The 20,159-nt window shown below is 37.1% G+C and overlaps 2 protein-coding genes across 3 annotated transcripts; one reads left to right on the forward strand and one right to left on the reverse strand.

Moving 5' to 3' along the window:
- The first annotated feature begins 465 nt into the window (after positions 1-465).
- LOC306860692 (protein-L-isoaspartate O-methyltransferase domain-containing protein 2-like) lies at positions 466-8,243 on the forward strand. Of its 2 annotated transcripts, none has more exons than XM_079402511.1 (6): positions 466-635; positions 2,495-2,853; positions 3,980-4,082; positions 4,164-4,335; positions 5,301-5,424; positions 5,812-8,243. In XM_079402511.1, the coding sequence occupies exons 2-6, from the start codon at positions 2,547-2,549 to the stop codon at positions 6,297-6,299; spliced, it is 1,194 nt and encodes a 397-aa protein (XP_079258637.1). In that variant the 5' UTR covers positions 466-635; positions 2,495-2,546; the 3' UTR covers positions 6,300-8,243. The 2 variants fall into 2 exon arrangements, with proteins under 2 accessions (XP_079258637.1, XP_079258638.1); XM_079402512.1 differs by having other exon boundaries at positions 503-635; positions 2,499-2,853; positions 5,812-8,124.
- Positions 7,934-19,585, reverse strand: LOC306860691 (kinesin-like protein KIF3B). Its single transcript, XM_079402510.1, has 9 exons — positions 19,438-19,585; positions 15,805-17,336; positions 14,471-14,572; positions 13,950-14,072; positions 13,546-13,664; positions 10,928-11,044; positions 10,731-10,836; positions 10,344-10,561; positions 7,934-10,239 (listed from the first exon to the last, which is right to left on the reverse strand). The coding sequence occupies exons 2-9, from the start codon at positions 17,251-17,253 to the stop codon at positions 10,131-10,133; spliced, it is 2,343 nt and encodes a 780-aa protein (XP_079258636.1). The 5' UTR covers positions 17,254-17,336; positions 19,438-19,585; the 3' UTR covers positions 7,934-10,130.
- Positions 19,586-20,159: the final 574 nt, after the last annotated feature.

The raw sequence follows: 20,159 nt of genomic DNA on the forward strand, positions 1-20,159 counted from the left end.
TTTGTAACTTCTGGAATCTGACTTTTTCATGCTTACTTGGACTTGAAATACTACAGTCATGCTGGATAAAATGGAGAAAGAAACTTGTACAGTAAATGTAATATTATTATTCGTGGTGAAAACGCTTATACTATTTCTAAATTTTAAGAACGCATGCAACGAATGACAGAATTGAATGAATCTTTTAAAGAATCGGTTGAATGAATGATTTGTTAGCTCACAACAGAATCAAAACTCAAACAATAAACGTACTGTTATTTCTCCTTTTTCTTGTATTTATAAATTCCATGTGTATCTGATGTTTATATATGTGTCTGTGTTTGTGTGTTTTTTTTTTTTTTTAAACAAACCAACGCTCGAATCTTAATTTAAACAAATCTTTTTGGTGAAAAGATTTAAAAGAATCGAGTCACTAAGATGAATCGAATCTCCACGAAATGCAGCGACAATGCATTTGATGTCTTCGTGCGTGTGACGTCAGTGCGTCAGCTGGTTTATGTTTACGTCGCATAAATTTTTTCGCAGTCAAGTTAGACCTTATTGTGCCCGGATCCAAATACACGACATACGAGTTAATGTAATCGATGGACATTGCTGGTTCGATCGAGGCAACCGCTGAGGTCCTGAATCACACGGTAAGATGTTGAGTGCCAGTGTGGCGGAGACTCTTTTGTTTATGTCGGTGGTTGTGTAAAGCTTCTCCTCGTGCATCGACAGACTGCAGTTAACTGTTGTTAAATGCATAATACAGTTGTGACCTACATATGACGGTTATTGGTTTAAAACATGTAGAACTCGCGAGTAATTTTTGCGCGAATACGTTTGTTTTCTCGCAGCTCTGTGTTTTTCTCGTGTCTTGTAACGCGACTGTTTTGCTGAATGTGATGATCGGCTCAAACAGTGCTGTGCTGTCACATGTTCGTTATAAATAGTTGACGGGTGCCGTCGCGACCTCAATAGTTCATCAGTTAGATTAAATCACAAAGAGATTGACTTTGTGATATAATGTACATTTTATAGCGAGTCTCATTGAAACTTATCTGGCAAGTAAAAGAAGCGACCCGCCCACCATTTTTCATTCCTGATATTTTAGTCTGTGGTGTTTTTGTTGTTAAGTTACCTAAGTTGACCTATAATAAGTCTGTCATATTTAACATATTTGTGGATTGTTCATATTTCCTGCTATTGTTTTGTTAAAATCTATATTAAACAAAGCAATACTGAACAATGCTATTATATAATTGTTATGCATTTATCATTACAAGCTCATATTTTTCCCAGCACATATTTATTTTACTCCATTGATAGCCCAGTTGAAATAAAACAAGTAAATATATATATATATATATAAGTATTTGTTGTATTTCTGGTCACAATTGTAACTGTATGTAAATTACAGAGTCAATAATTGCTGAGTTGCTCAATCAGACCAAAAGTTGCAAACAATGAGGTAACATAAGGTATTTTTCACCATCAGGTAGTTTTAGGGAAAGGGTAAGCCTTGTTTGTTTTTACTGTTGATTTGTTTCATTAATTGTAACAATTTGAATTCTGCAATTTTATATTATTAGTCAGTCGGTTATTTATTAAAAGTAAGTCTGAAGATTCCTGCAGTTTACAAATGTGACCATTGATATGTTAGCATTATTACGTATTATGTCTTATTTATTATTAATAACACATGGTAGTAGTAAATATGGGGTAAGTTTTAGTTTTTTGATAAAGAAATCAATACTGTTATTCAGCAATGACTCATTAAATTGATCAAAAGTGACAGTAAAGACATTTATAATGTTACACAATATTTATATTTCAAAGAAGTGTTCTTTTAAACTTTCTATTCATCAAATAATAATGAAATGAGATACAAATAATTGAATAAAATATTTGAAATGGTACAAAACTTACAAGAAATGATAAACAGTAACAGTCTAAATTTGAGCCTAAACTCTGGATTTTTTTTTTAAGTCCATAGACATGTAATGTGTCAGCTACCCATGTGCTCTTTGTCTGCTTGACAAAATGACAAACAAGCCATATCTCTGCTTTAAACTCTGCCAAGAGTTCGAGTCGGGATGTATCAGTTTGCCACTTTTTACTTGGCATTGTCTGACCTCTAAAAATAGTGTCGGAGAAGGAGTCTTATTGTCAAGTTTGTTGGTATATCAGCTCAGCTCAGATATCCGACATGCTGGAACTCATTAAAGATTTAGCTGTCTTAATTATCATTCTTTGCTTTCTTCCCACCTGCTAGACAACAGTCTGTTGGAGGTGTCATTTACGACTAAATAAAACATGATGCTAAAACAGTTTAATTATTATTAATGTATAGGTGTGCATTGGGTTGTTTGATTAGGAATTCTTCATGTTTGTTATTTAATATATCAGATTCTGTGTTTGTTTATAAATAGTATAAAGCTCTGCAAGAACGTTCTACCATTTTACTAACAACTTACTCTGGGTTTGATCCGAGATGCTTTGCTTTTCCCTCCAGACAGTGATAGGCACACCTCAGGACTGTCCTTAGAAGCTCTTCTGCTTTCATCATGGGTGGAGCCGTGAGTGCGGGCGAGGATAACGACGAGCTGATTGACAACCTGAAGGAGGCCCATTACATCCGCTCAGATCTGGTGGAGAGGGCCTTCAGAGCCATTGACAGAGCGGAATATTACCTGGAGGACTACCGTGACAGTGCGTATAAAGACCTGGCCTGGAGGCATGGAAACCTCCATCTGTCCGCTCCATGCATCTACTCAGAGGTGATGGAGGCCTTAGACCTGCAGGCTGGCCTGTCTTTTCTCAATCTGGGCAGTGGTACGGGTTATCTCAGCACCATGGTGGGCCTTATACTGGGTAAGTGTTTTTGCACTGCAAAAAATATTTTATTTATTGGTGTTTTTGTCTGGTTTTCCAGGAAAAATATTTACATCCTTAAAAAGATATTTAGGGCTGCAAAACAATTAATCACGATTAATCGCATTCAAAATAAAAGTTTGTTTACATACTATATGTGTGTGTCCTGTGTACTCTATATAATTTATATTATCTGTAAATATAAATATTTTATATATACATGTGTGTGTATTTATATACACATAATAAATATACACTGTACACACTCATCTAGTATGCAAACATAAACTTTTATTTTGAATGCAATTAATTGCGATCAATCGTTTTACATCCCTATTATTATTATTATTATTTATTTTTTTTTATTTTTTTAATGAAGTATCAAATATGCTGGATTTATTTAATCAAAAAAACAGTAATATTGTGAAATACCATTACAATTTTAAATAACTATTTTAATATTTAAAAAATAATTTATTCAAATGAATTTTCAGCAGTCTTTCCTCCAGTCTTCAGTGTTACTTGATCTTTCAGAATTCATTCTAATATGCTGATTTGTTGCTCCTGATAATTTATTATTATAAGTGATGAAAACAGTTTTGCTGCTTAATATTTTTGTGGAAATTGTTTTTTTTTTTTCTGGATTGTTTGATTAGTAGAATGTTTGATAGAACTGCAATTATTTGAAATAGATTTTTTTTTAGCATTGTAAATGCCTTTACTGTCACATTTGACTAATTTTATTTGCTAAAAGCATCAATTTATTATTAAAATTATTTATTACCCAATTCAGTTCCCCCCCTGAGCCGATCCTCCCTATACGCAAAATACGCAAGCTGCGTAGGGCCCCCGAAACATCAGGACACAAGAGACACTGTTTCTCAAGCGCTTTACGCGAGTGCGATTCGAGACGGAGTGAAACACGGACAAATGCGTTTCATTCATTCACCCCCCGATTCACAGTTTTGCGTAGGGCCCCCAGAAATCTCGGATCGGCACTGTCCCCCTCCCATGTTTTAAGCCAAAACCTGCATACAATTTTTTTATTTTTGTTGTTGTTATTGATGATGTTGTTGATTTAAGAAGATAGTTAACCTAAAAATACATATGTCATTTCTATCACCAGGTCCGTTTGGTGTGAATCATGGTGTGGAACTGCATGTGGATGTGGTTGATTATGCATATCAGAAACTTGACCACTTTATCAAAACCAGCGACAGCTTTGACAAGTGAGCCATTTCCTGTGATGCAGCTTTACATATGCTTTTAATTGTCCTTTTTTATGACTTGATTTTGTTTAATGGCTACAGGTTTGAGTTCTGTGAGCCGACCTTTGTGGTGGGGAACTGTCTGGAGATCCCTCCGGAGAGCCGGCAGTATGACAGGGTGTACTGTGGAGCAGGAGTTCAGAAAGAATATGAGAACTACATGAAGAACCTGCTAAAGGTTGGCGGGATCTTAGTACTCCCCCTGGAGGAGAAGGTGGGTGCATGTTTATTCATCAAGTTATAGGTGCAATAGGTGATTGACTTCAGAATTTTTTTTTGTTATTCTGGTTGAAAGTTTCTTCACATCCTGATAGCAATCATTAAGTTAAATGGTCTAAATGTATTTATCTGTATTTATATATTCTGTGGAAGGTGTAGAACCAAGAAATGTTCGTCCAATCAGAACGTTCGGTCCGAGCGTTTTAATTGGCTTTCCTACCTGCCTGTCAACGTATGTATTTGCATACCTCTGCGCACCCTGTTTGCGCAGACAGGATACATCATCAGCGCGTTCGCGCACGCTGTGCAGACAGAGCGAGAATGGCAGACAAACATCAACAACCTAATCTTCCTTCCTGGTATTGTAGTACTTTTACTAACTGTGCTATAAAGTTTTCTCACCGGTGAATGACACATGTAGCCCAGCAGTTCCCAATTCCAGTCCTCGCGCCCCCCGCTCTGCATATTTTGCATGTCTCGCTCTTAGTTAATACACCTGGTTCAGATAACCAGCTTGTTAGAAGAGAGCTCCGTGCATGAACTGTTCAAATTGACCGGGTCCTTTCACACAGTGTTCATTGCACCCTATTCCCTGAGCAGGGAAATCCGTTGAAGTTTATTTCCTGACATACAAAATGGTTTTAGTCTCACTTTATTGGGCAATATTTGGAAAAGACCATGTGGGCAAGATGAGCTTTTCATATTTTTGGCCCATTTTTCTGTGAGGAAAAGACTTGTGTATTTGTTTAAAAAAATAAAAGAGGAAATGTATGACTTCAAAGCTAAAAGACATTGAAGCCATAAAATGAATCCTTTGATTTCCTAAAGTCCCATTTTTTTTATTTAAATGTATTTGCATTTTACTCACACAAAATCAATGTATACAGTGCACACAAGTGTAATTAGTATTCACATGGGATGATGTGTAATTAGTGTAATTAATTAGAAACTCTTTTGCAGTTGACCAAGATCACCCGCACAGGTCAGAGCTCCTGGGAGACCAAGAAAATCATCGCTGTGACCTTTGCCCCGCTCGTCCAGCCCAAACAGAATGTCAATGGCAGACCTAGGAGCGTTCCTTTACGTAAGTCCAGAAAAAACAAGGACACTAATTGCAAATAATTTTTCATACTATTTACACCAGGGCCAATGAGTATTTGTATTCCCAAATTAAAGCAAATCTCTGATCATTTACATCCTGTCATACAAAGTACAACTCATTATTACTACAGTCTAAATTGTAATTCACACCCACAACTATAAATGTAGCAATAACTATAATCATAGTTTTAATGACCATGCTAAGAGAATAGTGAAGTTCAGACCACAACTATAACATTAACACAGAGATACGATATTGTTGGAATCAATTTCATAATTTTTTTGAACTTCAACTTCAAAATGCTAAACAGGAGACTGTGCATTGACAAAAACAATATCTCTACTTTCCTCCTCATTTTCTACTTTGCAGCCATTTTTGAGGTGCGGACATTGCAGGACTTGTCCAGGATTGCTATTCGCCACACTCTGCGGCAGCCCATAGCTATGGGGGAAGGACGCACAAAGAGACGGGTGTCTTTCCCAGGGGCCCGGGCCATGCACCGCTATGGGCCCCGCTTTGAACGCCGCCGCTTCTGCCGCCGTTTCTACCGCCAGTGCGTCAACTCCGTGGTTCTCCACGACTCCATGATTCCCACAGCCATGGACGACTGCAACTACCCCGGAGGGGTGGAAGAGGAAGAAGAGGAAGTGGAGGAGGAAGAGGAAAGGGGTTGTCGCCGAGTGAGAGAAGACCTGCCCGAGGAGGACGAGGAAGGTTACAGCGGCACCGAAGAGGAGAAAAGCAAAAGCGGCTGCGCTCGTGCAGAGCCTCTCATTAATATTCTGAGGGAGAAGATTCTAAGACTCCCGTTACCTGAACCCCTGAAGATGTATCTGTTGTATTACAGGGAGAAATGAGACGTGGCGAGAGATAATACGTGCAGTGTAGCGCTAAGACGATTAGACGTGAAGAAAAGCCTTTCTCCTCTTCCTCCTCCTCTCAACTGGATTAGCATGACAATTAAGTCCTCAATTAATGGCATCATGATATCCATGTCCCTTTGAGAAGCAAAGCTCCTTGATTCGGGATGTACAGAGATGGAACTGAATGACTGAGCTCACTTCCTGAATAATCAATGTCGTCTGAGCTCATGCAGCTCTTTTTTTATTTCAGTATTCCACTCGATTTGAGATTATCAAAGTGTACGATACGATACATTGTCCCTGTGGGAAATGCTTGTTGCTGTGAGCTCTTTTAGAGTAGCGTCACTTTGGGAAGTGGCATAGTTTGACATGGCGGATTGAATTTTTTTTCATAGCTTTAAGGTGCGGTCGCAATTACCCTAGCTTGGTGAAATCCAGTCATTTCAACAGGAATCTGTGCGATTGGGAGTTTCGTGCAAGGATGGAAAAGTTCTTCACGCAGATTTCGCTCGTGTTCATGTTGGTCAAGCGAATTCCCCACAGCTGTTTGGTTTCAAGTGTCTTCTGTGTGGGCGCCGGTGCTTCACGCAATTGGAGTTTCGTGCGAGTAAGAAAAAGTTCCTCACGCAGATTTCATGTCAAAGTTGGTAACGCAAAACTGCTTGGTTTGAAAGTGACTTCTGATATTGGAAACTTCCTGTGAAATTTCGCTAATGTGACCGCACCTTTACATGAGACCCCAAAGTTGGTCCTCCACTGTTGAACTCTTTTCCTTGCCTCTACTGTGTTCTCCAAAATACTGAATAACGTCTGCATGTGTACTGCCGTAGCGCACCCGCATTTTGTCAATATTGAAGTTTGTGGTGGTATGATGCATTTTATCATGTAAATTTGATTACCGTTGCTGGTAGTGTTACATTTGATGCTAATGTGACTTTATTCCACACTCGTATGAAAGCAGACATCGTTTTTGCACCCCATCACTACAGAATTATTGTCACATCGCAAGCTTTACAAATAATATTGTAAAGGTTGTGTGAAAATAAAGTAAAATTCTTTTCCATTTTTAGGAAAATTCTATTTATTGGTAATCACCAAAAATTGAAGGTATATGAAGCACTTGGGTATTTTTCACGAATTCCAATTGTTGTGCTCAGAATCTGTGGCCCTACTCAGGAATACTTAAAAAAAAAAAAAAAAAAAATTTTTAAACTGAACAAACACCGAACAAAAAGACCAAAATGTTAGGACTGTTCTATGTTTTGACCAAAAATTTTTAAAATTATGTACAGGAAAACTATTCTGAGCATACAATGGTAGGATCTGGCAATTCTATGATCCCTGGTTCGATTTCTACACATTTCATCAGTTCAGGAGCACTTTTCTTTACATCTCTTTTTGATGAGACCAATGTTTAGGTAGCCCATAAAATTCAGGATATAAGGAAAGTCTTTACTCATCTGATATACAATCATATCTACCAGGTTTTGCTTGAAACGATTGTGTGCTTGTAGGTGACAGAACCTTCAGTAAAGTTTGAGTTTGCACACTGGACAACACATTGTTTCTGTTCATTTTGTGTATTGTAGTTGCAGTATGTAACAATATTTTATTAAGTGAAAATAATACATAATCTGAACACTTGCATTTATTGTAGTTTGAGAAACCAGAATTGGGATGTTTAGCTCACAAACCCTTTCAGCTTCACTTATTCTTTAGCTCTAATAACACATGAACAATGTAACATTTTCGCTACACAATGTGCATATTAAACAATAAAAAAAAATGTAAAATTGTTTTTCAATTTTCTGTCAAGATTTAAGTCAAGGTTCTGTCAAGTATTCCTCAAAATATTTACTACTGAAAGAAGTTCTACTAGGGAAGAAGGAACGGATAATTTATGTTTTAAAACAAAATAAAAATCCTGATGCTGCAACCAGAAACCAGAATTTAAGGCTAATGCTTCAGATTACAAGATCATTATGCTACCATAAGATGGAACAGGACAAGGTTCAGGTGACATTAAAAAGTCCTGGTTATTTTTATTATTATTGAAGTCATATTGTGATATGGGTGGAATAAAAATGCAAGCAGAATAAATGGGTGAAAACCCATTCTCTTACACCATTCAAATAGATAATCATCCTTTAATTAAAAGATGGTTAACACATTGAGGACATTTGCATTCTAAACTCAAATACAAATTCAAAAACATTTTAGTACAAAAAATCTGCGTGAATTGTTTTCTCAGTATGGTTATTAGCACTGAACTCATGCATCACATGGAAGAAGGTGAAAGTGGAGTATTAGACTGCAGACATACAGTTTCATTTTGCCTATAATGCTTTAATGTACTTGTGTCATGCTAAAACCTCAAAAATAACATAACAGCAACTAATGACTTCTGCATTAATTCAGCCAGGAGTGGCAGCATGAATATTGATTAGATAATGCATATTTAAATTAAGAAATTCACACTGATTTCAATGACCAGCATCAGGATTTGCAGTACACATTCTGAAAATCCAAAAGCTGTATGTTTACTATATGATGACATATTTCACTCAAAACAAATTCCGCAGTGAATCACATTAAAATGATACTTAAATCTCATATGCAAAAATAAATTTGTACACAACTTTAAATAATACATATTCAAAAATAAACCATATAAATCTAAGCAAAGAAAATACGACTGTTAGAAACTATCTACAATTGCTTAAATATAAAACAGAGTAGTATGGTAATAACTTAGCCTTTTAAAATGTTACACTACAACTGCATTTATTATTTTAAATTTTAATACAGCTGCAATGATAATGCAGATTTATTTAATAACATGTCTCAATATACATAAACCGTATGCTATGACACAAGGGGTAAAAGAACCCTACAGTAGCAGCAGGCAATGATGGTATTACCTTCACTAGTTCAAGGTTTGACAGTTCAACAGAAATAAGACTTACTCGTGTCAAACTCTTGTTTACAGATCTCCATTAACATAAAATACAAGCCTGCCTAACACAACAGACTTATAGTGTAATTCAAAGCATTCAGGAACCATCCACAGGGGGTTTTGATGTGGATTACAGGTTCTACTGTCCAGCTATCAGGTCAAGGGACTCTCAGACCAAACTTCTGTATGTAAAGAGAATCTAAGGCACCTTGGAACCCTGCTATTTTTAGTATGTAATGACCTTTAAACCCTGACTCCTATCCTTACTGGATACAGCGCTGACTGTGATGACAACCCAGTAAAGTGTGTGTTTCTGGGCCGTTCCCCCAGCCAAAGCAACTCAAAGAGTCTTCGAGAAAGGCTTAGAGGTTGTTTTGGGTCTTAGCCAATGACGTAATGTGCTTACTCTCTCATCAAACTACAATACAGTGCTTTTGTGGCCCAAACCAGCATAAATCTCATCTCCAGCTACTTTATGTGAGAAATTTGTTAATCCTACAACCGGACACAGACAAAAACATTCCCACAATGACGTAACTAACACGTATGTTCAATTCTGAGACCATCTGCTGTCTCAATGACCTCACACACACACACACACACACAAAACATGTAACATTCTGCTTGAGTGCTAACTAAATCTGTGGAACTTTATCTTGCGGTGAGCTTTAAGACTTGAAAGATCGCCAAATGTAACTTTTTTGTGCTATAAACGGGATGTTGAAGCGACATCTAAAAACAAGGTAGTTTGAGGGCCGATTGGTGGGTCGCACACCAAGATGTTCCACTTTCGTAAATCTGTCTAAAACTGACAACTTTATTGCCAAAACCGGTCAGTTTATATGGAGCAGTGAAGGTTTTCACTATTTTCACTTTGGCACAAGGCCTCGGGATTGTGGGTAAAGAGGGGACCCTGAGCCGGACAAAAGGCTGTGAGCTGAAGTTGGAGTGCTCACCTTCTTGCCAGTTTTTGGGCGGCTGTGAGAAGATTATGGGGAAAAACGAAAAAGTATATTAAGGACGTATAAACAAAGAAGTGAAACATAAACAAAAGGGAAGAGGTTCGAGGGATAATTTCTCACCCTGACTTTGGTTTCTTGGAAAAGCCAGCAGCTGAGGCATTGAGGCCTGGACTGGAGCCCAGGCTGGCACGAAGACCAGAGGCGTCCACCTGGATCTCGTCCTCCTCCCTCAGAGCGTCCTCCAGAGCCGCAGCCACTTTAGGTGCGATCACCGGCCCCTCGTAGTCTTTTGTGGTCCGTGTGGGCAGGTCCAACTCCAACAGCAGGATATTCTCAGCCTGGAAGACGAATGGGGAGAATATAAAAAGATGAAGGCAAAGAAGCAAGGACACGATGTGCGTCTTATTCTCCTGAGCTCATCTGTGTCATTGTAAAGAGTGAGGGAGTGTTGTAACTGAAGCCTTTGAGCAGTGCCATGCGGGGATTATGGGAACAGTGTCAGCATACCTTGTATCTGACATCAGGCCGCATCAACATGGCCATACGGGCATGCTGACTCAAAGGCCGTATGTAGCCCACAGCAGATACAGGCCTTTTCATCATTTGCTGATCACTGAGAAAAAGAAAGAGAAAGAAACATTATAGTGAAGGATGTTAATGGCCATAAACTTCAGCTTCCAATTTTCCAAATTAAGTCTTCATACTTTTGAATACGAGTGATGGGGGTCATTTTCCAAAGGTCATCTTCTTCATCAAAAGTGGCTCTTGTCACAATCTTGTTCTTCTCCTCCAGTGGGATGAAGTTCTCTATGATCAGATGTCTGGTGGGCAATGAAATTACATCCTTAATTACTCGCCCTCATGTCGTTCCAAACTCGTAAGACCTTCGTTCATCTTCGGAACACAAATTAAGATATTTCTGATGAAATCTGAGCGCTTTCGGACCCTGCATAGACAGAAAAGCAACTACCACCTTCAAGGCCCAGAAAGGTAGTAAGGACATCATTAAAATAGTCCATGTGACATCAGTAGTTCAACTGTCATTATAAAAAGCTACAAGAATATTTTGTGTGTGCAAAGAAAACAAAAATAACGACTTTATTCAACAGTCTTCGTTGCTTGTTCAGGAGAGTACCACGATGCATGCGTGTGATGCTGCTGACGCAGGAGCCAGTATTCTGACGTAGAACCTGGATGCGCTGCGGCTTGTTTGCAAGCAGAGGAATTCTCATGTAGGCTATGCATCGTGGTACTGTCGTGAACATGCATTGAAGACTGACCCAAAAGAAGAAATTTGTAGTCGTTATTTTTGTCAGAAAGCTCTCGGATTTCATCAAAAATATCTTCATTTGTGTTCCGAAGATGAACAAAGGTCTTACAGGTTTGGAACGACATAAAGGTGAGTAATTAATGACAGAATTGTTCATTTTTGGGTGAACTCTCCCTTTAAAATGCAATTCATACAAAGCTAACTCTATGATGAACATGTTTTTAATTCATGACATTTTGTTGTTGTTTTTTGCAGCATAAATTCCAAAGTGTCAGAGTGATACAACTTGTCCTCATATTAGGGGTGTCCTCGACTAAGGATTTTCATAGTGAAATCGGAATTTTTTTTAATCTTGCCGATATTCGAATGATAGTCGAATCATATGTATGGGGGGGGGGGGGGGGGGGGGGGGCAAAATACATTACCAAGAGTTAAGTCAGACATAATTATACTGACGCTAACACACAGGGAAGATGTGTAATGGACGACTCGCAGATACAAACCGGGTAAATAATGTTTTATGTTTTGATTAAAAGATAACATTAAATGTCTGCGAAACCCTAAGGATTCACAACATTTTTTACATTAGTGCTCTCATTATAACGTTATGTATATAACAGTAGCTCTGAATTAACTCCTTTTGTGGACGCGTTCTTCATGCAAAAACGTGCAGAAAAACGACAACTAAACTAAAAATTCACAGCGTTTTATTATAATAGTGTTCTCATTATAATGTTATGTATATGACAGTCCGTCATAGTTATTAATATTCTGCAATTGTTGTTTGTATAAATTGTATAAATTAATCACTGTACCACAATGAAGCGCTTTACTTCAGCACAACTCAACCAAATGCATCATATACGAGATAAATAATATATAGGCTACACGATATATATAAACCAGCTGAAACGTTTTGAAATCACTTGTACCCTACCTGATCGAAAAAATCCAATCTTTCACTCTGCCTGTGTCAATTAGAGTCTTGTTAAAGATTTAAATCCCTGCCCCAAGATGCTCCTCTGTCCGTCACGGATTCTGGAAAGTGAAACTTAAATCTATAGGGGTGGTTGGATTTATTCACGCACGTTAAAATATTTATTTGTAAAAAATAAAATATAATATATACTTAAATACTTAAAATATTTAAGTATTACATACTATTTAAATAATTTAGATTTAGATATTACACTCACATATTGAATTGTGTAAGGAAAATATGTTATTGCTATTACTCGACGGTTACACCACATGACATTTTTAAAGTTGTTAAATTTCAATTTATCCTGAAAATGGTACAACAAAACCTTATGAAACTAACATACAAAAAGTACATTTCTAAGAACTCAGCAAATGCTATTCAAACACCTTCCCTTTTACCATTTTCTTTATCTTGAATGCTCAAGATATTTGCCATTAACACGAAACCTATTCTGCTTACTGCACTCAAAAGCAGTCAGATAAATCTTCCCTTAATGGACACTCTACCTCAGAGATCACTTAGTACACTTGTATATGTGTGTGTGTGTGTCTCTGTCTGTGTGTTAAAATGTTAGCTTCCGTAATATAGTAGTGATGAGTCCAGATTTCCAAGCAGTCAGACCAACACAGCTTAATTAGGTCAGAATGCTTTTAGAAGTACTTTTTTGTTTGTTTTTTAATTCAGCCTCCACACTAAACCAAACACTGACCATTGCACCCACATATGACAAAAAATGCTAATTTTATAGTGGCAATGTACAAATGATGGGAACTATCCGACAGGTAGAGGAAGACGTATGTGTCAATTTGATTCAGGATTCACTGGATTCCCTTTTGATTCCAAAGCAATTCAGAGTGATTCAACCTGACTCATTTTAATTAACAAATCAGTATGTTTTAAAATGCATTTATAGTAAGGATTCAAGAAATACTGGTAGCATATTGATTATCAGGTGATATCAGATTCATCGGAATTTATGAATTAATCATTGATATTGAATATATACATTTTTAATTTAATAATTATAATGATGTGATGCCTTCTGGTCATGGTTATAATGCCTGACATACTTAAGTTTGAGTTCTCTAGTCAGCTCATTCTGCGTCTGCTCCAGCTCCTGCCTGTATTTGACGTGATCATCCTGGGCATCCTGAATTTCCGCCTTCACAGACTGCAGCTTGGAAAAGAGCTACATGAAAGAGACAGAAACAGATGGGGAAAAAGATGAGGCTCTTCATATGAATAGGTAAGGCATGTGCTGTATAAACTCAAGCAAAAGGAGGTCAAATTCAGTCATGTGCAGAAGATTCTCAACAAGGAGGATGGAGATCTGCCATGAGAGCCGTCCTACTACTAATGACCCCAGAGAATACAGCTGGACTCTAAAAATACATCTGATCACATGCACACACAGCCTTCCTAAAATCATTTTAACAGCACACTATTACACAAATCTATCTAGACAGACAGATACCTTTTTCAGTTTCTTGGTCTTAATGTCAACTTCCTGTTGCAGTGAGCTGTACGTCTCTTTGAGCTCCAGTGTCTCTTCGTCATGACACTCCATCTCCTGCTGCATCTCCCTTTCCCGCCTCTTCTGCTCACACACACATTATAAATGTTTTAGACATATTTGCATTTCACAAGCCTAAGTGGAACTGCTCATATAATGCTATATATCTATTATCCTAACAGTGAGAAATTTACATATATATTTCTGTCCAATCACTGTGTAGATATAAATTAATTGTTGAACACAATGCCAGGCCACAAACCGCATCAGAATTTCTTTGTAACCTGCATAAAAAAGGCATAATACAAATCCAACTAGAAAGTTTGAGTGAAAAAAAAAATGCACAAATGCTTTAATCAGCATTCTTTCTCCATTTGAAATCCAGATTCCGGAGGCTTAAATAACCTGTCTCCTTCAAACAACCTTGAGGACTGAAACACAGTCCAGTCCATCTCTCTACAGTGTGTTATTGGAAACTGTACCTGTTCGGCTATCTCCCGTCTCTTCAGCTCCAGAATCCTCTGCTGCTCATTGGTGTGGTCGACAATGTTCTTTCCTCCCACCAGCAGCTTGCTCTCCATGGCCTGAAAGTGAAAAACTGCTTTTCAGATAAGTCAAATGCATTTATTTATCCTGATAACACAATGACATGATATTAGCCAAGCTAAGAGAAGGACTGTTAAGAGTATTTTCTCCTGAAACTCTAATCTTCAATATATTTCATTAAATCTGTGAGTTTGCAGTGTACATCAAACAAACGAATGAGTAATAAAATGAGGACAAACATGTTTTTCTATTGTGCGGCAAAAACAATATACAGTGCAATCAGTGTAGTCTAATTAAAAACAAATGACTCTTACAAGCTGGTTATTTTAATGAATCAGTCAAAAAAAACTCATGAATTCACAAAAGGACTCAACTAATACTTTTTTTTTTCAGCATGACTGCTCAGATCAATTGTTACCCTGTCAATAATGTCTGCCACTGGCCCAAATATATATATATATATATATATATATATATATATATATATATATATATATATATATATATATATATTTTTTTTTTTTTTTTTTTTTTTTAATTATGAATTTAAATGTATATTCTATATTTACAAGTTTGTTTTAAATTTTAAATGCATCACATAAATTGCAATGTTTACAATTTTAAAAGTATGCTTTTTGCATTTAATATTTTTAAAAATGTATTATTATTTACAAAAATGTTACACTTTTTTTTTTTTCCCCATCACAGAATTTTTGCAATAATTTCACTATATTTGTTTACTACCATTAAAAAGTTTGGGATGAGTATGATTTTTTTTTTTTTTTAAGAAATAACAGAAAACTGATCAAAAATGACAGCAAGACATTTTTAATGTTACAACAAAAATTATATTTAAAACAAATCAGTTTTTTTTTTCTAATTACTAAGATTCCTAAAAAAAAAAATAAAAAAAAATAAGATTATAGGTATCAACCGTTTTCAACACTGACAATAATAATCATGTCCTTAAGCACCAAATCAGCATACTAGAATGATGTCTGAAGGATCATGTGACACTGAATATTGGAGTAATGATGCTGAAAATTCTACTTTGCATCACATACATTTTTATAATATATTCAAATAAAAAGTTATTTTAATTTGCAATAATGTTTCACAATACTACTATTTTTACTGCATTTTTGATCAAATAAGTAGAGCATTAGTGAGCAAAAGATACGTTTTTCATAAACATAAAAAAAAAATAATCCTGTTGACCCCAAATTTATTAACAATAGTATATTTTAACCCGAGTTCTGTACTTTCTAACCTTAACTTTGGCCGCCAGCATTTCTGACGCCTCCTTCTCTTTGCGAAGATCGGCCATCTTCTTCTCCTTCTCTTTCAGCAGCCGCTGTTTCTCCCCTGCCACCAGGCTATGGTCCTCCATGATGGCCTTCCTCTCCTTCTCCAGCTTCTCTTGTTGTTCACGCCAATAATCTGTGATGTTCTTATCCGCATCCATTCCTTCATCTTCATCGTCATCCTCCTCCTCATCATCATCATCATCATCATCATCCTCCTCCTCCTCCCCATCTTCTAACTCCTCTCCTCCTTCTCCAACCCTCCTTCTCCTCCTTTTTCTCTTCTTCTTGCCAGACCTTTTCTCCAACTGTTCTTTCAAGCGGGCAATCTCCTCCTGAAACTCCCGAAGCAGTGCATCTTTGGGGTCTTCGTTGACGTGGGGTTTGTTCTTGATGTTTTTGGCACGATTTGCATAGCGTAGCGTGGTCAGGGTCTCCTCCAAATTGTAGGAAGCAGGTCCGATGTTGGCCACCATAACCGTACGGGCATTTCCGCCCAAGGAATCCTGAAGCAGTCTTGTAAGTTTAGAGTCACGGTATGGGATGTGGGTGCTTCTCCCATCCACCAGAGCTGAGATGACGTTTCCCAAAGCTGACAAAGAGAGGTTGATTTTGGTGGCTTCTTTCAAGCGCTCGCCCTGAGCACCAGTTTTGGTCTGTCTTTCACTTCCTGCCAAGTCAACAAGGTTGAGTTTCCCAACCCGAATGTGGTTCTCTCCATCAGGACCCAACTCACTGCACTCAATGGTGATGACGAAGATCGCGTGAGAGCGAGAGCTGTGCTCGTTCATGTTAGTTGCGCCAACCGAGCGGTTCTGGTTCCCCACGTTCATCACATGCTCAATCTCACGAACACTTTTAGTGACGAATGAAGAGAGGTCTTTAACGTAGACACCCGTATCCGGCCTCTCTTTGAGCTCCAGACGGCGCGATTGGTCTTTCGATAAAAGGTCCCTGATCTCTTCTTGATAAATCTCCAAGTATGAAGCCCTGACCAAGTACTGCTGGTTCTGAGAGCGGGAGATGTGTGTGAAAATGTGTTCAAAGGAGTTCGGAATGACACCCCTCCTTTCTGGGTCGTTTCGTACCCCTTCCATCGTGAAAGTCTTTCCAGTGCCCGTCTGGCCGTATGCAAAGATAGTCCCATTGAAGCCAAACAGAACAGAGTCCACCAATGGCCGGAAAGTCTCATCGTAGAGCTCCATCTGCTTTGAATTCCAGTCATAGACGGAATCAAAGGTGAACACTTTTGGGTGCTCATGGGAGGAGGCACCTCGAGAGTTGCGCACAGCCACTTGCCCAAACTTCACATCCACTGAGACCACCCTCTCGAAATTGGCGGCTCGCTCTTTCTCATTCATGGGGCGACAACGCACCACTACCTTAACGGATTCAGAGCTTTTGCTTTTAGACATTTTGATGGCTCTGGCGTATCTGCTGGCTTCTCCTAATGAGATTGTAGTTTATTTCACAGTGTTGGTGCTGCCAGCATCACAGCCTGCAAAACATGATGCAACTCAGTGAAATGACAAAGTCAATAGAAAAACTTGTGTTATGGTTATACCAAACAAACACAGAAAATATTTATCTAGATTTATCTTGGCAAGCAAATCTGTAGTAACCTTTTTCATAAAAACAATGAATGAGTACATATTTGCTAAGCACTAAGCAATAAAATAGAGTAAGCACATTTCAAGCTTCCAACAAATATATGGAATCACATTTTCATGAGTAAATCATAATTAGTAAATCAAAATTATTAAAACAGAAAAACATTATTTCATAACTATGAAACCAAGTTATAATTACGAGTACTGTCACAATTCTGAGATAAAAAAGTTGAAATTGGCAAAAACAATTACAAAGTAAAAAATTGAGAATTTTTAAATCACTTTTATCTCATAATACTCAGAATTTTGACTTACGCCATAATTATGACTTAGTATCTCATGATTTTGTCTCTTTATCTCACACCATCATACTATGGATGATTTTTATTAATTATTTTACATTTTTATGAATTATTTCATAACTATGAAACAAAGTCATAATTATGAGATACTTCACAATAATTATGAGATAAAAAGCTGAAATTTACGGTGGCCGAGAGAGCAACTTCAGAAAACACATGCAAATAGAAAAAGCACCAGCAAATCAAGAAAACATCAATTTGACAGCAGAGGGGCATTGCACAAAAGCAAGATAAGATTGAGCTGGGATTTTCCAGTTATCCTGGTTGAATTTAGCCCTGACTCAGTTGCATGAAGGCAGGCTAAATTATGTTACTATGGAGATTTATTCTTTGCAGCTAGCCTGTTCCAGAGGAACGCATCGATATTACCGTTGACTCTCTCGCATACAATTAGATGACTTTATTATTAGTCCAAATATAAAAGTATACAGAAAATATATCTTAAATAATCAAATAAATAAAAATAGGCTACAACCAAATGTATTTAAAGTATTTTGCCACCGTAGAAATTGACAAAAAATATATATATATATTAAAAAAAAACAAATTGTGAGAACTCATACTTTTGATTTATGCCATAAGTATGACTTAGTATCTCATAATTCTGTCTCTTTATCTCATATTGATGTATTGATGGGATATCAAAACAGTTAAACTTTTTCTTCTTAGGTCAGAAATAATGTCAGTTACTAACAAATGGCAATTTGACAATCAATCACTTTTGCCACAGTAGTTATTTGTAAGGGTTGGGTGCAATACGTTTGACTTTATATGTTATATGGTATAGCCTTACAACTATTCAAACAAAGTATAGAGCTAAATGAAAGTGATAGTTTTAATTGGTTACTAGAGCATACCACATCCTACATTTACAAGAAGGCTTTATATTTGACATATATATAAAATTGTGTTCTTGTATTTTAATGGGTTTATTTCTATTTTGTATTTGGTGCATTCTACTGTTTTTGTGTTTGATTCCTTTTTGTTTGTAAAGCACTTTGAACTGCATTAACTTGTCTGGAAAAGTGCTAACGTTATATAAATAAACATTTGCTTGCTAGAGACATTTACAAGTACAAACATGTAACGTGTCGTTTATGCCACTCCTAAACAGTCATTTTCATAAGCAAACCTGTAAGTTACTTAGTATTACATATTAACATTAGTAGAAGAACATACGTCTAAAAGCAGTTTCAGTCATTTTCAAAGACTGGTCATAATAATAATAATTTACACAATAAAACGCAATCTATTAACTAGGCTACTAACGTGCATTAGCTGTAGCAGCAAAGCTAATTCACATCAGCCCATCCGAAATCATTTAATCTCAAATATCCCAGTCAATCTCAGTAATATAGCGAAATATAACGGCGATAAACAGACTAAAGAGTCAAATACGAGACACTAATTGTCTGTTCTTCTGAAAATGTGGATGTTTCAACTGAAATGATGGTATTTTTCATAGTTCGATAATATAATATTGCTAATATTAGCTTGTCATGATATATAAACGGATCTATGAGGATGCAGCTCCTCGGAGACGCAAAACAAGCGGCCTGGCAACGGCAAACAAACCGTGTCCTTAATAGAGCACACACTGTAGAAATACACACACAATGTACCTCACCTCTCCCCTCCAGAACAATTTAACCTGGAAATTACGCCTTCATATCCATCAGAAGCACATAGCTCCCAAAGCGATGAAATAAACAGAATCACTCGTATCTCTCCGCGTCAACCATGTCTGTCCCTGAGAGAGAGAGAGAGAGAGAGAGAGAAAGAGAGAGAGAGAGAGAGAGAGAGAGAGAGAGAGAGAGAGAGAGAGAGAGAGAGAGAGAGAGAGAGAGAGAGAGAGAGAGAGAGAGAGAGAGAGATCCCCCTGCAGGCCGGGATGGATCTGCTCCTGGATCGATCCAGACTCAAGATACACATTTCTCAAATTACCACTAATAATAAGATTATGGATTGATTTACGGTTTTTTTAATCAAAAATAAAAATGTAAATAACATTTTCAAACTGACAACCCAGTTGCTCTCCATACACAATAACAATACATATTTTATTCTTTTTTTATTTCTTTTTAAGAAATTAATACTTTTGCTAGCAGGGATGTTTTAAATTTATCAAAGGTAATAGTAAAGGCGTTTAGCCTATTATGTTACCAAAAAAAAAAATCATTTTCAAAATCAAAATCGATTTATCAAAATTTGATTCAAAGGACGGTTTCCACAAAAATATTAAGCAGTGCAACTGCTTCAACACTGATAATGAGAAATGCTTCTTGAGCAGAAAATCAGCATATTAGAATGATTTCTGAAGGATCATGAATGATGATGCTGAAAATTCAG

This window comes from Barbus barbus, assembly GCF_936440315.1.
Source record: "Barbus barbus genome assembly, chromosome: 41".
NCBI classification, from domain to species: Eukaryota; Metazoa; Chordata; class Actinopteri; order Cypriniformes; family Cyprinidae; genus Barbus; species Barbus barbus.